Below are 16,988 nucleotides of genomic sequence, written 5' to 3'. Positions count from 1 at the left end.
CTAGCGAAGCAGACTTACCCAGTGGTGATTGTGTCAAAGTAAATTTTTAGATAAGGTCAGTTGGAAATATTCCTATCAAAGACGTCAGCCTTATAATTGTTAAGTTTTATAAGTTGTAGCACCATAATATCTTTTATTCATGTCTACTTTTGAGCTTGTTCAACCGAAAACAAAACGCGAATATGTATTTTATTGTGAAGTGACAATCTTTTGTTTATCCGCATTGAGTCATTCTTACTCGCATCCAAATGAAATTGCTCTGTGATGCGAGAGAGTGTTGTTCCGCCCCCAGCGGTCTGGCATGAAAACATTTGACCCAGTGACAAACTCTTGCCAGACAAAGGAAAGTCTGAACAGTTTTTGAAGCGACGACCCGAATGTCATTTGGGTAAATCCATGGCACACGATTTGTAGACGCCAAGCTTTTAGTACATTACACCTCTGCGGAAACCTTGATCAGTTTTTGGCCTGTTTCGTTTGTTGTGTGGCAGTAGGATGCTGGCTTTGCATTGTTTATTGTCATAATACAGTTATTGCATCTTTTTTTCCTCCTACAGTGAGCAAACTGACTGTCATAGTAACTTCAAATAACAAAAAAGTCTACATTTTGTTTGGAAAATATCGCTGATAGATCTTAGAAATAATCAATTGTCATTACTGTACATGTATGTTTAACTGTAGCTGCTGTCTGCTCCTTTGCTCACTTGTGGGAAAGCAAAATGGCTGCTTTTAGTATTTTGTTTCACATCGTGCAGCCCCCATTCTGCCACACCCAGACTTGGCATTTTAGGGGAAAATGTTTGTTCATCGGGTGATGATTAACCAACAAATACCAAGGCGGAATGAGCAGTATGGGAAAATAAAATCATGTACTATACATCATTTCATCCAGGAAATCAGAGTATATTGGATTGGATTTAACTTTATTATTCTCACAGTTGATACATTTACATTCCGCAGCAACAAAGTTATGAAAGTAATAGGACAGGAAAGAAAGAAGTAGAAAACAAAATACAATAGCTGGTGGAAAGGCAGCCACTCTCGCGGTGCCATCTTGAAATCTAAAGAACTGGAAAGAAATAGAGTCTAGCCTCCAAATAAGAGTTGCACCGTGTGAATCAGGATTACTTTCAAATGTGATACAATCGTGAAAGTCAAATCATGTCTTCAACATTCTATTTATTTTACTTTTTATGCACGCGTCTATGACAGCTTCATTCATAAACCTTTATTTTGGTGAGCCAAAGCAGCCGCCTTGGGTTTGACATTTGTTTCCTCCTCAGGGAAATGCTGATGTGTGTCCTCACACAGTGTTTGTGTGACCAGCAGAAGCAAGTACGATGGAAAATAGCAGACAACACAGCAGACTCGGTATGACAAACACACACACACTACACACACTCACCATTATATGTTGTCACCGTATCTTGCTAATCATACACGTGTTCACCTCATAAATATAATCGTGGTTGACTTTTATTTAGATTCCTTTATTTCGTCTCCATGTTTTTTTCCAGGTGCTGCTTTCTCGAGAGAGGGTGTCAGTCTGAAGGGAACATCTGATGAGAACTTGCCAACAGGTAATTATTTATTTATTTATTTGCACATTTGCCATGTTATGCGTTACTCCAAAGATCGTGTAAGCAGACCTCGGGTATGTTAAAAAAAACAAATGACCCCAGTAGTAAACGGGTCATGTGAGTCCATTCCAAGCTGTTTATACATTCACCCTCTGCAGTCAATGATTAAGCTTGAAGCCTGCATAATAATGTAGCAAGTGAAGGCAAGTCACTTAACAAAAGTATTAACGATGAAACAAAATATTTTGTGGTGCTCAGTTGCTCTACTTTGACAATTAGGTTATTCAAAATAAATGTCTGACATCAATGTGAAAGCTTTCTTGATTTGGATGTAAATACCCTGACTTTTGGTGTACTTCATGCTCAGCTTTGCCCCTGCGCCTGGATGTGGTCATGGGTCCGGAGCGCCTTCCTGCACACGAGGAGTTGCAGGAAACGCTGCGAGGGAAACTGCGGATTCAGCAGGCTGACAGCACTGAGCTCAGCGCTCTCATTGAGGTACGTCGCAAAAACACACTTGGAAGCTTCATGTTTGGCTTCTGGAGGCAGTTTGGGGGGGAAACAGGGGGGACAATTTCATTGGAATGAGTTCACTTTGAATAAAATTGAGTAGAGATGGCAAAAATATTCACACGCTGGATTAAAGAAGTGCAGAGAATTGTGGTGGAGGAAAAAATAGAACTTTGGTAAAAGTGCAAGTGGTTATATCAAACAATACAGAATCTGAATTGGATTAGCCTTTATTAGTCTCGCAGTGGAGAAATTTCCATTTCACAGCAGCAAAGTGATGAAAGCAGGAGGATAGGAAAGGAAGAAGTAGATAAACAAAATACAGGAGCTGCTGTAAAGGCAGCCACTGTCGCGGTACCATCTTGTAATCAAAACAACAACAACAACAAAAAACGAAATAATAAATATGACAACACAAAGACACAGAGAGTCATTCATTCTTTGGCACTCGCTGTGCCCTCTTTGTGACATAAAGCAGTTCTAGATGAAAGAGGAGAGGATCAAAGCGTCCTTTTCAACAGTGGATCAGGGACGTCATAGTGGAATGTGCACGTCTGCTACAAGCTAAATGTTGAAAGCAAACAGGACACTGTAGCATCCATTGAGGAAAAGAGACTGTCTCACATCTCCTGTCCCGTGTAAATCCGCTTCAATTCCAAGCCGCGGCAGTTGCACATACGCATCGGCACACTGCGCTGATGCTCCTTTGTTCTTATCGCGGGCTATAAGATAGAATATGATTCTAAAAATAAATATGATCTCAAATAGGAATTGTCTGCTCACCTGGTCGCCGTCGACAGTGAAGACCGTGTGATTTTTGTCACGTTCAAGGCATTCGAGGAAGTGTGGAAGTTCACAACCTATTTCACACACGGTAAATTGGGGAATGTTGTGTATTTTTTAGAACAACCTCCCAAAATGTTTTTCATGTGGCTTCTTGATGATAATTGTCAAAGGTCGGCTGGGTCATTGCATGGAGCATGTGTTGTTTGACCACAAGATGTGGCTTCTTTCTTTGGAAAACCGTCTTGCAATTGAAGTTTCCGCTCCGGAGGACATGCTTCATGTTTTCTACACGTGTGTCCTCATGCAAGAAGGTACATTTAATACATAGAGGACGCTCGTCATCAACATGTACGTGAAAATAATCTGCCGATGAGACTGTATGGGATTAATGTTGTGATCTCTGTCGCCAAGGGTCACTGTTTGCTCGCTGTGCGGCCAACCAGATGTTTGACAGTTGCACCTCGGGAGCTGACCTCTACCTGGAGCAGGGCGACATTGCGCTCGTCGAGCCTCCCTTTTTGGACTCTGGCTGGACTGTCCTTTGCTTGGCCGACGGGGCCCGAGGCACCACGCCCAAGCCTGCTCTGGAGCCAGTGATACCTTTTCATCAGTGAGTAAAAACATTGGGAGTGTAGCCCTGATTAATCGACTAAAACGTTTCTTCAGCCGTCATCTGTACTTCTTTGAAGGTGTGGGGCATTTCAATCCTCATCCGAAGAGCTTTGTCAGCAAATTAAAGTTGCAGGGGTCTGGCACTGGGACCTATCAGAGCAGAGGTCTGACACGTCCACCTCTAGCCATTAGGCCAGGGTTACCAGCACAACTTTTGTTCGCTGATGAAGCTCTTCGGGTGAGGAGCGGAAACGTGCGACACCTTCAAAGGAGTACAGATGTCGGCTAAAGAAACCTTTTCCTTGATGGAACACTCCTGTACGACTGAGAGCCTACACAGACGAATCAGAATCTGAATCATCGGGTCTGAGACCAGATTGCACCGCTTTGTGGGGGTGGAGGTTACAATAGAGACCTTAAAAAATATATTTATCCTTCCTTCTTGATGTTTACTGTCAACCGGAAAACAAAGTCTAAACAATTGAACCCCAAAAAGTCGACTAGCTTAATGCTAACATTTGATGCAAAATAGCTTAGACGGGCTACCAGCATATCATTAGCATCAATGCAATTGTGAAACTTCAAACAACTGCTGCTTTAACAGCAACAGAGCAGCATCACATGCAACTAAAGACAATGAAATGTTTGTTTATTTCAACCGTACAACGTCCAACCCAACCATCCAGTTTCAGGTTTCTTCTTTGCCTCTTTTAGCCCTTTTTTATCAACGGCACCTATGGGTAGTTAAACGTCGTTTTGCCTGTCATTTCATGGCGCAACTTAATTCTTGTCAATGGCAATCAATGTTTTTCCAGTGGAGTGAATATCCAGCACTCTGGAGCGGGTGATCAAAGTGGCTGTTGTGTTTCTTTTAATGTGTCCGCAGGTGGTTTCTTAAGTCATGTTCAGAGGGCATTTTAGTGGGTGATGGCAAACCCATTTGTGACTTCCCTCTACACTTTGGTAAGATGGAAATTTGCATCTACAGGATTATTACAGCATTTCTTAACCATTATTGATTAAGCCAATGCACATCTAGGGTGCTGTGACACACGAATAACTCCACATATGAGTTTTTCAAGATATGAGACTTGAGATACGAGATTTGTATAGTGGCACTGAACTCAACTCAACCCCTACAAAAACACTTGGCATGGCAACTAAATAAACAATTCATCAAAGAGAGTCTGAACTGTTCAATGCCAGCCCCGGTTGAAGTTTACTCCCGAACTAAGAGGAAAACCCCGAGAATCAGACATTGTTTTTAAAACGACCACATAATTTAGCCTTTAGCCCGCTCGCTGAATGCTAATACCACTCAGCAGCCACGTGGTTCGTGAAGTTTTCTGAGCAAGTCTTTGAACACATGGTCTGGCGCTTATAATATGACAGTGCTCACAATTACGAATTATTAATCCTCTGCATAGAGTGACTAATATTAGTGCCGTACTAATGAGAGAGTCAATGTGCTGTTATTATGCAACAGGTCACGATGCTTCGGGCCCTACATAAACTCGAGGTGTCATCTAGTGAGATAAAGATGAGTTCATCCCAGTTTATACTTTATCTGTGTAAAATATTTGCCTCTCATTATAAGTCACTAGCACCGATAGTTGATGTTAATAAATAAATCATTTTTGGATCAATTGAGTGAAAATTGATCATTTCTCGTGGCACATTCATTGGTATGCACTGGAAATTTTGAGACCAAAATAGATACTGTAGACAACCTGTTTAATTGTGTTTTTTTTCTTCTTCTAAGCTGATTATTCCGTTATATTCAGCCACAGGCGCATGCGTGTCCACCACACGATATGATGCGGGAGGCCCAGATGAGCTAAGTTTGTCCCCAGATGAACACATCATCATCGTGGGACGGCTGGTATCCTGTCATGACTGGTTCTTGGGCGTGAAAGAAGAAACAAGAGAAGCGGGCCTGGTACGGACGAGCCTGGTGAAACCCTCTGGCGACACCTACGAGTGAGTGTTTGTGCCCTACAAGATGAAAACGCAAACATGCAAAATGGCTTCCGGAAGCAATAACGTGTCGTTTGTGGGTGTTTTATCGTGAGTCCAGCTCAGTCAACCCTCTTTTAGATGGGGAAGAAGTCGACTTTTTCAATCTCCGCGAAGACGACGTCATTGAGGAAACGACTGCGCTACTCAAGAGCATGTCTCAAAGTGATCTCGGCCGTAACTACAAACTAGGTAAAAAAAATAAAAAAATCAATTGCAATCGATTGCGAAAAGCCTTCCAAATAGTCTGAAATGTAAACTTGAGAAAGGGATGCATTGAAATTGCTTACAAGGACGTTGACGCTCGAGGCGTCCGATTTTTACTGGGATTGGATTAGCCTTCCTTAGCCTCGCAGTGTAGAATTACATACATTTGATTGCAGTGAAGTGATAAAAATTGGAGAAATGGAAAGGAAGAAGTAGACAATCAAAATGCAGGATCTGATGTAAAGGCAGCCACTCTCGCTGAGCCATCATGGCGTCAAAACAACAAATTGAGATCAAGTATGGGGATGGATGCAAGATACAAATATGTGATCTTTATTATTTTGAATCCCAGATGTGTTCAGTTACCAAAACCCCAAGACCAATGGTTCACGTGAGTTCCTTTTTGACTCAATCTTTTACTGACTGAGTTCCAAAGAACAGACGTGAAGAAGATTCTGGTCTTGGTGTCTTGTTTTTCTTTTTTCCAGAAGGTCCTTCGGTCTCATTTCAGCCCGACTTCCTGGAAGATACGGCACAGCTTCTTGATCGCCTAAAGCATGGATCCCCTTGGGGTGTTTATACAAGAACACCAAAGGAAGCGATGGACCCAGTTGAAGACCAACGCATGGAGGCTCCTTGTTTCCCTGTGCAACCGTTTGAGGCCAAACAAGACACAGAGAGCATCACTGTTCTACTGTCTCTTCTCAAAGGACGCGCATACAAAGATGAGTTCAGAGCCTTTTACGTGCTAAGTCCTGAACTTGTTTCCTCCTCCATCTTCCACGGCCACTCACGCGACGACGAATTGATTTCCTTTCTGTCCGTCGCCAGAGAAACTGCCAGGAAGAAACGACTATTATGGTCCCAAACCCGTTTGTGCTTCCTCTTGGGCAAGCTCAGTGCCGCCATGTCCAAATTCAGCCAAGCCCGCGTTTACTTTGAGGAGGCGCTCGGTGTTCCCAAGGAATCTTTCGCAGACCTCAAGCTTTTGGCGAGCATTTATTCCAACCTGGCTTGCGTTTATCTTTTACAGAAGAACACGGAGAGCTTCTTCAGAATGTCCGGACGACTGTCGGCTCTGTTAATGGCCACGCCGTACTGCCTGGAATGTGTGAAAGATAGCTCGGTTCTAGAACACGCCCTCAAGAGGGCGATCTTGTCTCAAAACGCAATGGCCGAAGCCCGAGCTTGCTATCTTCTGGCGATGCTCTTCTGGATTCAGAAAAAAGGGCCAAAGGTTGTTCCTTACTTCGAGAGGCTCCTTGTTCTTTGCGCAGGAGCTGGGGGGAAGTCGAGCGCGTCCCCCAGCAGAGGACATTTAACGCTAGGGAGGCTGCGTAGGGAAATGGGCCTCTGCCATCTTAGTATTTGCTCTGCCGGTATCGCCCTGCTGCATCCTTCTGCTACGCTGACCGACGGCCTCGGTAGCCTCCTCCTCGTCTCAGACAACACCGCCGGCACGGATTCGTTCCCAGCACACCTGGCTCCATATTTGCATCGCTGTCTCTCTTTAAGCGACAGTCGAGAAGCACCAGGCCACGAACGACGTTGGGTTTTGAAGCACCAGCTGGCATTTTGTCTCTCGCAGCTTTTTGACCGACACGGGATGCTCGGCCACGCCATCCGACTCATACGTGATCTCATCGATGACGCTTCGTACCCCGATATGGCAGAACGGAAGATCGCCCTCATCTGGCTGGCATGGCTCCATATCCACGACTTTGAACCAAGCGTAGGGCTGCGCATTTTAGAAAGTGTCTTGGCCGCGCTGCCGGATAACTGCACCACACCGCTGGAAGGTTTGTCAGGTTTCGGTGTTTGGAGCTTAATCTTGGTTCTACTTTTGACTAAAGATGGACGACTCGAGACAGACTTTAAGTCGGCAGTTTTTGACTTGCGTGACTAAAACGGATGAAAGACGCGATTTGACGATGACTCTGTTTCCACGAGATTTGACTTAAATTGGACCTTATTTAATGACGTGGATTGACAAATTTTTGCTGTTTAATTGGCTTCAAGTGGCTTTTGTGTGGTGTCACATTATTATAATAATTATTATTATTATTTACTTTAACTCATTCACTGCCATTCCCCAATTTATTTGGGAATTGAAAAGCATAACGTGGAGCGCCATTCCTGAATTTGTTCTGGTTTCGATTTTTCATGCTTGGGTGCCGATAGAGGGCTGACCATGGCCTCTGGCAATGATTTTTCTTTTCCTCAAGGGGCAGCATTAGGCTTTTATGCGTGTTAGCGCTTAGTTCCAGCTTCAGCTGTTGTTAAAGCGCTATAGAAATCAATATGTATGTAATGTATTGGATTTTGTCCAGCCGCCCCCATTTCAAGATCAGATAAATCCAGAAACAAAAAACTTGGAAATTAACTCTTTTTTTCTGATGAAAGAAGAGAGTAATGTTTCTAACCGCGTATTGAATGTTTACACTGTATGTAGTCCTAAAACTCAATATTCTGTAGGTCCTGCAAATTGAGTGAAAATGACAAAAACCCTGGCACTGGAGTGGACACATCGTCTGGCAGTGAATGAGTTAAAATGGCGCCACGAGAGTGGCTGCCTTTGCAGCAGCTCCTATATTTTGTTTTTCTACTTCCTTTTCTTTTCAGAATTTTGCTGCTGTGAAATGTCAATTTCTCCACTGTGAGACTAAAAGGCCAATCTAATCAAATCAAATCTAATCTAATGTAATCTAATCTAAAGGTCTGGTACTCAACATGCGCGGCGTGGCACTCCGGTGCATGGGTGATACTCGGAGGGCAGCAGAGAGCTTTCACGGCGCCGCGGATATCTGCCAGGATTACGGAGACAGGGCAAACCGGGCGGTGGCGCTTGCAAACCTTGGTATTTCATCTCCTTATTAACATCAGACGATAGTGGAATCTTTGTAAACCACAAGGTGCTTCCTTTCTTCTCACCAAGGCCTGCTATGTCTCAAGGTTGGAGCTAAAGGACTAGCGCACAAACACCTGATGGACTCCGTGCAACTTTTTTCCACGCTGGATGGAGGACACGAGATGAGCTTCATCGCTGTGCTGCTGCAGCTGGGACAACACTGCGTGAAGGAGCGGCGGATGCATTACGCGAAAGGATGCTACGAGTGGGCTTTGCTGCTAGCTATCAAAGCTAACCTCTCAGACTGTAAAATCTTCCGTCGGCATATCCATAATGAGACCATATCCAGAGGTAGAAACTACAAGAGGATCATCTCGATGGCAATGTTTACCAGGTCAGCTGACGGCGGTAAAACGTCTGTGCCATCTTTACGAGTGGGAGAGCCCAGACCGGGCCCGGCGTATCATCTACAGCCAATACCAGGCCCGACTGCTTCATGACACACCTGATCGAGAACGGGAGGGTGACGTGCAGAAAGCCATTAGCCAGCTCTTCCTCTCCTTGGCCACTCACAGGTGTCCTTTATGAACGCTGATTTTGGCAGTGGCGGGCCGTGGATTTCATCGCTTGGCCTTCAGTACTGCTATGTCTGAATCAATCCACACTGGAAAAAAAGTATGGTGTGTTTTACTACAAGTCCACTCGAGGGTAACATTAGCCAGGAAATAACTGACCGAACTTTCTTTCCGATGTCCATTTTTTCTTGAAAGTCTGTCTTGAAAATTGATTTGACAGTAAATCTCCAACCAAATCCCTTTCTTCTCCTCCTTCTTCTCCTCCTTCAGCCATTGTGGGTTGACAAAAAGCGCAACAGGGGAAAAGTAATGAAAGGAAGCTAAAAGACGATTTGGAATTATTTAATAAGAATTTATGGACAAAATGTAATTAACAGCAGTCTGTGATTCAGATATTTTTAGGCCGGCAGAGAAGGCTTTGCAGGCGTTGACGGTCCGCCGCTGGATTTTGGTAATGTCACTCGAGTAATGTGTGTCTCAACGAGTGAGCCAAAAAATGGACAGATGTTCTTCCAGGGTGTTGAATCGTGTCATCTTTTATCAGGACCTAAAATGTGTCCTTTCTTCATCATCTTTAGGGCTTATCGTGCAGCTCTCGACCACACCAAGAGCAGTCTGGCAATTTTCATCGACCTGGGCCGCAAAGAGAAGGAAGCGTACGGATGGCTCCAAGCCGGCAAGCTCTACCACCTCCTGGGCCAGGTGGAATTGGTGGAACTTTACGTGCAGGTGTGTGGAGGGTTGGTTGATTGATTTCATCAAAGGTCCATAACCACCGTTATAGCATTTTTCTTCCTCTGATTGGTTTGATGAGCAAAAATCACTTTACTTCTCAAACGGTTTACTTCTCTTGAATTTTTTTGGGCTCATGTGGTGGTCAGGTGGCTCAGGATGTCGCTTTGAGCACAGGAGATACCAAATTTATCTTGAAGCTTCTGGAAGCTGCCGGTGATGTCTTCTTCAACAGCAGCCAGGATCGAGACAAGGCTATCATGTACTACAGGGTAGGCGTCCCCCAAAACGTTTTTTGGACATTTTCTCTTTCCTCAAAAATCCAGAATAAAAATGATAACAACAACAACAATAATAACAAATAACGATAATAACCATAACAACAATAATGACAATAAGAAAACATTAAGAAATAATAATAATAATATAATAATAATAATATCCATAATAACAATATCCACAATAATAATAACAGTAATGATAATACCAATAACAAAAATAAAAATGATCATAATACAATAACAATAATACACAATAACAAAAACAATAACAGCAACAATATAATACTACTACTACTACTAATAATAATAATAATAACAATATCACAATAATAATAACAATATCCACAATAATAATAATAATAATAATACCAATAACAAAAATACAAATGATCATAATACAATAACAACAAAAAACAATAACAGCAATAATAACAACAATATACTACTACTACTACTACTAATAATAATAAAACATTTCATTTATAAGTGCCTTTCAAAACTCTCAAGGACATTTCACATATGTATGTATAGTTTACAAAGCTGAAAAATAAACTCCTCAACTCACTTCAGTATAGTTGCTTGACACCACAATTGCTTTTGCCTGAGTACAAAATTCCCAATCTGAACTTTTCCAGCAAATAGTTTGGCAGTTGACTTTTGTATCTTTGATCCTTTTGGCATGCTGTGCTTTTGACGCAGGATCGCGCTCTTCCAATCGCCACCAAGAGTGGCGCAGTGTCCTGCAGGCTGAGGCTGTGTAACAAACTGACAGAAGTTATGCTGAATCTCCAAATGTACGAGGAGGCTGTGGAGTTTGCTCACACCGCTTTGGATATCAGCATCACGCTGGGTAGGAAGGCAAAATTTGGGCTTTGGGGCCTTCTGCTTATCATACGGTGACGCCTCTACTTAGGAAACGAATTGGTTCTCGAAAAGGTTGTAAGTCGGGACGCCTTTTCCATGTAAATGCCCTAATCTGTTCCAACCCACCATGAAAAATTCAACATAAATATTTTCTAAAGCATAAAAAGTCCTAAAATATGGAACAAATACATGTTATAATTACATTATTGGCAATAATAAATGATGTTGTTTACCATGTAAAAAACAAATATTTTTTTTAAGAATAAAAAGGATGGTTATTTAACTCATTCGCTGCCATTCCCGAACGTATTCGGCAATTGAAAAGAGTGCCGTGGAGCGCCATTCCCGAATGTGTTCGGGTTTGTAGCTGTTGTTATAGCGTTATATAAATCAATATGTATTGTTGTACAGTATTGTGTTTTGTACAGCTGCCCTCATTTTAAGCTCTGATAATTTCAGACCCATATATTAACAACCATATAGACCCATATGGTTGTTAATGTAGTGCTAAAACTCGATATTCTCTGGGTCTTGCAATTTTAGTGAAAATGACAAAAGCCCTGGCACTGGAGTGGAACCATTTTTGCGCAACGTCTGGCAGTAAATGAGCTAAAGTCCTTTTAAAATATTTCTGTAGCAGTTTTAAAATGCGTCCCCAGCATAGCGAGCGATCCCCGCACCTGGTGAATAATTTTATGTCTGATTTATTCACATTTACATAAAACTATGGGAACGCTTCATGGCCTCAACAGCGACTGGCGCCTTTCCATGCAGGTGAGCACCTGAATGAGAGAGTGGCCTACCATCGTCTGGCCACCTTGTACCACCGTTTAGGTCAGTGTGAGCTGGCCGAACACTATTACTTGAAGACGCTGAGCCTTTGTCCGGCCCCTCTGCAGTTTGACGAGGAAGCGCTCTATTACGCCAGGGTCTATCGGACCTTGGGCGACATCCTTTTCTACAATCTGAAGGTTTGGGATTTTTGAACACAAAACTAATGTAAAAAAGTCATTTTTTTTAAAACTAATTGCTTCATTTGTTTATTGATTAATATTCCATTTTATACTTTTTTTTCGTCCCACCTGACTGTTGTTTTGGTCCCATCATCATTTTTTTTGTCCCAGGAGCCTTTTGATGCGGCAGGCTACTACCACTTAGCTCTGGCCGCGGCCATGGATGTAGGAAACAAGAAGTCTCAGCTGCTTCTGTGCACCCGCCTCGCCACCCTCTACCACAACTTCCTGATGGACCGTCAGCTCTCGCTCTTTTTTTATAAGAGATCCCGAGGCCTCGCCGCAGAGCTCAACGTGAGGAGGATGAACACGGCGGTGGACCACGCCGGCGTGGCAGTTTACTTGGAGCCGCTGGGGAGACAGTAAGGAATGTCAGATTATCACTGCACGACTGGACAACTTTTCAGCACATCTGCTGTGTTGCATGGTATTAACTCATTCACTGCCATTCACGAATGTATATATTCGGGAATTGAAAATGGGACGTAGAGCGCCATTCCCGAATTTGTTTGGGTTAGTTTTTTTCTTGTTTGGGTGCCGATAAAGCGCTGGCCATGGCCTTTGGCAATTTTTTTTTTCTTTTCCACAAGGGGGCAGCATTTCCCGTTTTCCACGTTAGTGCTTTGCTCCAGCTTCAGCTGTTGTTAAAGCCCGATATAAACCAATATGTATGTATTGCATTGTATTTTGGACAGCCTCCCTCATTTCAAGATCATGTAACTCCAGACCCATATAATTTAGGAATTAACTCTTTTTTTCTGATGAAACAAGAGAGTAAGGTTTCTTACGCTGCATTGAATGTTTATGTAGTTCTAAAACTCAATATTCTGTGGGGCCTGGAATTCGAGTAACAATGACAAAAACCCTGGCACTGGAGTGGACACATTTTTGCACATGTCTGGCAATGAATAAGTTAAATCTGTATATTTTTACATTTCTTTCTCTTTGCAATATTGTAGAGCTTAAAAAATGTAACCCTTATGAATCATCCCAGATTCTGAAAATGACTTAATGGGGCCTGTTTTTTTTTTAATTAAATCATCAAATCGGCAACTTATGCAGCCTCGAGTAATATTAGTGTTTAGCCACTGAGGGTCAGCGTAATCTTGTTTCACGGGAAGAATTTGGGCCTGCCGAGATGCAACTCAGCAGCTAAAATATATCAACGCACAACGCATGAAATAAAATAAAATTGATTTGAGTGAAAGTAAATCATAACTGGATGAAACAATCTGGTCATATGCAAATGTAAAATATGCTTGTGTTGAATGTAAACTGCGAGCTGCAAAAGACAAGATGCCCAAAACACAACGGAGAAAAAAAATACTCTGAAAAGGCGCTAAAAATATCAGTCAGACCGAGCAATGGGATCAGAAGGCTGACATAATTAGATCATTGGTTTATAGTAATGGTTCACAGGAGTATATTTAGCTGCCGCGTGGTGCGGACGTCCTTTGGAGACTTGAGTCCAAAGAGGGACGTCATTATGTGCTAAATGTTAGCATTACTGGAGGTGTTTTTTTTCCCACTCTCAATATTACTTTTGCTTTCCACGCAGTCCAACGAATCCAAGTGAAAGTCACAAATTGTGCGTCAGCAAACCCAAGTCGGCAAGCCGTCGGGTAGGAGGGAGGGAATGGCATGGCAGTTTAAAGGACAACCGACGTCTCCGGACAAGTTGTGTCCATAATTTGTAAAATGGCTTCAAATGACTTATACTGAGCGTGTTTTAAAAAGATTCCACCGCATATAGCTATATTTTACGTTTTAAGACTCGCGCTGAATATTCAGGAAGTCTTGTTTTTGAGTTGGTGACGAGTCAGTACGTGACATCACTGAAGGAACACCCCCTGACCGAAAAAAAAAAACACATCCTTCCATCACGTCAATGTATTTTGCTGTCTTGTTTGGTCTGAAAACCTTCTGTTGCACCCAAAAGCCGCCAGAAGAGGGCGTCCAAGCTCCATATAAGGAATTTATCAGCCTATGGAAACGGAGGTGGCCACAGGAGGTCGCCATTTTGTGCCTCTTTTCTGGTGATCGTTTCTCCCCAATGTTGCCTCAAAATGGCATGGAATAAATTCTTTAATCGAGTGCAGACATGTATGCTTTCCTCTTCAAAACTATTTGAATCATATTCATAACTGGAGGTGGAACAAGAAAGCATATTCTCCGAATCTAAAGACATTGTTTTCATTCTCAAGCAATGCAAGATGTCTTGGCGTGATGTCACAAACTGGGGGCGGGACTTTCTGAAAATGCCCAATTCGCAGCTCAATTGTTTGCAGATTTTGGACACTTTAAGTCATTTTTATTGGTTATTTGCATTTGAATAAAAATATCATACTGCGTGTTTTCTGTATTTTAGATGCTATAAAACGTTTTTCTGGTGTCAGTTAAGAAACAAAAAAGTGAAATCGGTTGTCCTTTAAGGGTGGATGGAGGTATGGAAGAAGGCAGCAAGAGAGTTTGATGTTGTGCCCAGTCAGTGTTGCTGCAGTGGCAATTAAATAAGAGGTCTGGATCAGCAGTCGGGGTGCAGCGAAAGGCTATTACATGGACACCAAAGCATATGCCGTGGACAGTTGCCATAAAATAAATAAATAAATAACGCAACTGATCTGGGTGCTTGTTGGATTTGCTTCTGTGGCTTTTTCCACATCGCGCATCTTTGAGATAGACTCGCATTAGGACAAACAGTTGTCCAACTAGGACGGAAAGTCAAGGCAACTAAGGAAGGTGAGGCATTTAAAGAAAACCAAAATTTTTTTTGGATTGAGGTTGAAAAAAATAATGTACAGTACATTGGTTTTACAACTCGTTATTTATTCAACTCCGAAATAATAAAATTCAAAACAAACTTCATTTACACATTGAATACTTTTTTTTTGTTGTTGAGCACAAAATGACTACATTTGTGAAATTACATTTTTTTTAATTCGACTGCAGCTTTGCATGGTTGTATCTTTGCATCACATTAAGGCATCTTCCTTATCTCTTCATCATAGTTTTAAAACATTTTATTTTGTTATGTTTTTATTTTCACACCTTTTGGGACATAGCCTGGGATCTTAGGTATACATTTATTTTTTTTGTTTATTTTTTTACTTGGTTGAGTGAACGCTGGTGCTTGTGGCTGCCGCTGCTTACCCGCAGAAAAACCTCTCCTGTGACTGTAAAGTGACCTTGAGAGTTTTGAAAGGCGCTTATAAATTACATGTACGTGTTATTATCAATGACAAATCAATTGAAAATCTCGTCTGTTCCTGCAGTTCACGTATTGACCTATTGGGGATAGTGTGGTGCCACGGATTCATGGAGTAAATACAATGAGACTAGGAAGGTAGAAGAAGAAATTTGCAAATAAGTCAAAGTCAACTTTATTGTCAAATATGCTAATATGCATGACATACAGCTCAGATGAAATGACTGTTCTCTCATTAAACTATTTTATTACAGATAACTTACAATATTTGCCTTTGGATATTTTTATACTCGTGGATATGTGTTCCGACGGTGTTTGTGTGTGACTGAATTATTTGAAGGAATAACACCCCTGAGGTTGATGCTAGTTTATTGTTAGCATGTTAAAGAGATGCTAAATGTAAAAACATTGACTTCAACATTAATACTGGTGATGTTTTTTAAAACTAAGCATGTCTTGGATATAAATTAACATTGTGTGTAATATTTTTATGTTGTGTGTTCATTTTTACAGTGAACTTCACCTGGGGTGTCATGAAACAATTTAATATAATACGTATTTTGTTAAGTGTGATTGGATTCATGGACAATTAATGCAGTAATACAACATTTGTACTGCACCAGATTCCCACTACGATCCCTGCGTCCGCTTATGAGCTTGCGTGTTTTAATGTACGTGAAGGAGAACAGAGGCGGGACAGGTCAGCTCGATGGCACTTAAGTTGATTAAAATCTGTCCACCGCAGTGCCTCGTATATTCCCCTCATACTTGGCCTCTTCTTGAGATTCCTACCTGACTAAAGACGAGCGCTGTAGGATTGTAATTTGTCACACTTTTGGCCGGTATCATTAAAAGTAGAAGTGTTGATTCAACTCCTGTGCCATACAAACACTAAAATGTACTGAAGTATGAAGAGTTTGATGTTTCTCTTTATTCGTAAGTTGGTTCGTTGTCAGATCTCCCAGGCAAGTGACACGCAGATGTAATGAGTCCAAGAGCTTCATCGTGGTGTGGAGTCAAGCAAGTCATTTTGCCGTGCTGTGATTTCCATCCGAGGCCCGGCATGAGCCGGGCGTGCCTGTGCGGGTCTCTGCGAGTCTCTTTGAATCTGCGTGAGTCTCTGTGAGTCCGATCCCTCTGTCGCCGCGAAGGCTACTTATACAGCACTCCCGCGTCAGGGCACTGATGCCCTTGAAAGACTTGAAAGAAGACTTGAAAGGCGCCTTTGAACGGCGCACTTGAAAGGCTTACTCGTGGCGCACAGGTGTGACGCCACAAGTAATAATAATAATACATTACGTCTGTGTAAGCTCTCAGTCGTACAGGAGTGTTCCATCGATGAAAAGGTTTCTTCAGCAGTCATCTGTACTTCTTGAAGGTGTCGGACGTTTCGCTTCTTATCCAAGAAACTTCATCAGCAAACTAAAGTCTTACTGGTAGTTTAGGCCCTATCTATATATATATATCCCTACTGTCCAGACATGGCGGTGCCGGACTCTGCTATGATAGGTCCCTGCTCTCAGGTTGTGGGGAGCAGAAGACTACCCTCTGCAGCTGCTCCACCGATAGTTCCTATCGTTCTGACTAACGACTGGCCTGATTACCCCACTTCGACCTGTATCACCTCATCAGTATTCCTAATCCTATTTTGCCTAAGTAGGCTGTTGTACGAACGATCCAAATTGAACCTCACCCCACCATACCGGTTTAATGAAGGATTTAGTTGTTTTATGAAAATTGCTTCTTTTACTCCCCTTTC

General features: G+C 42.3%; 1 protein-coding gene across 4 annotated transcripts in view; it reads left to right on the top strand.

The window, feature by feature from the left end:
• The first annotated feature begins 1,283 nt into the window (after positions 1-1,283).
• Positions 1,284-16,988, top strand: part of sh3tc1 (SH3 domain and tetratricopeptide repeats 1) — a 16,485-nt gene continuing 780 nt past the window's right edge. The window contains exons 1-20 of one of the 4 annotated variants that reach the window (XR_016114204.1): positions 1,284-1,371; positions 1,518-1,580; positions 1,948-2,078; positions 2,859-2,964; positions 3,047-3,187; positions 3,288-3,486; positions 4,375-4,451; positions 5,273-5,468; positions 5,566-5,696; positions 6,064-6,102; positions 6,200-7,510; positions 8,428-8,568; positions 8,647-8,865; positions 8,954-9,134; positions 9,713-9,863; positions 10,016-10,138; positions 10,847-10,997; positions 11,786-11,845; positions 11,911-11,982; positions 12,136-12,194. Coding sequence is in view for 3 of the 4 variants with exons in the window: in XM_088990038.1 (XP_088846164.1) it covers positions 1,341-1,371; positions 1,518-1,580; positions 1,948-2,078; positions 2,859-2,964; positions 3,047-3,187; positions 3,288-3,486; positions 4,375-4,451; positions 5,273-5,468; positions 5,566-5,696; positions 6,064-6,102; positions 6,200-7,510; positions 8,428-8,568; positions 8,647-8,865; positions 8,954-9,134; positions 9,713-9,863; positions 10,016-10,138; positions 10,847-10,997; positions 11,786-11,982; positions 12,136-12,390 (3,843 nt within the window). In the remaining variant the exon portion in view is untranslated. Of the gene's footprint in view, positions 1,372-1,517; positions 1,581-1,947; positions 2,079-2,858; positions 2,965-3,046; positions 3,188-3,287; positions 3,487-4,374; positions 4,452-5,272; positions 5,469-5,565; positions 5,697-6,063; positions 6,103-6,199; positions 7,511-8,427; positions 8,569-8,646; positions 8,866-8,953; positions 9,135-9,712; positions 9,864-10,015; positions 10,139-10,846; positions 10,998-11,785; positions 11,983-12,135; positions 14,645-16,988 lie in introns of those variants that run through there. The other 3 variants (XM_088990037.1, XM_088990035.1, XM_088990038.1) reach the window with 3 other exon arrangements.

This window comes from Hippocampus bargibanti, linkage group LG02 (assembly GCF_051943395.1).
Source record: "Hippocampus bargibanti isolate YZ-2025 linkage group LG02, ASM5194339v1, whole genome shotgun sequence".
NCBI lineage: Eukaryota > Metazoa > Chordata > Actinopteri > Syngnathiformes > Syngnathidae > Hippocampus > Hippocampus bargibanti.
Note: the sequence above shows the minus strand (reverse complement) of the source record. Positions and strands in the feature narration are given on the sequence as shown.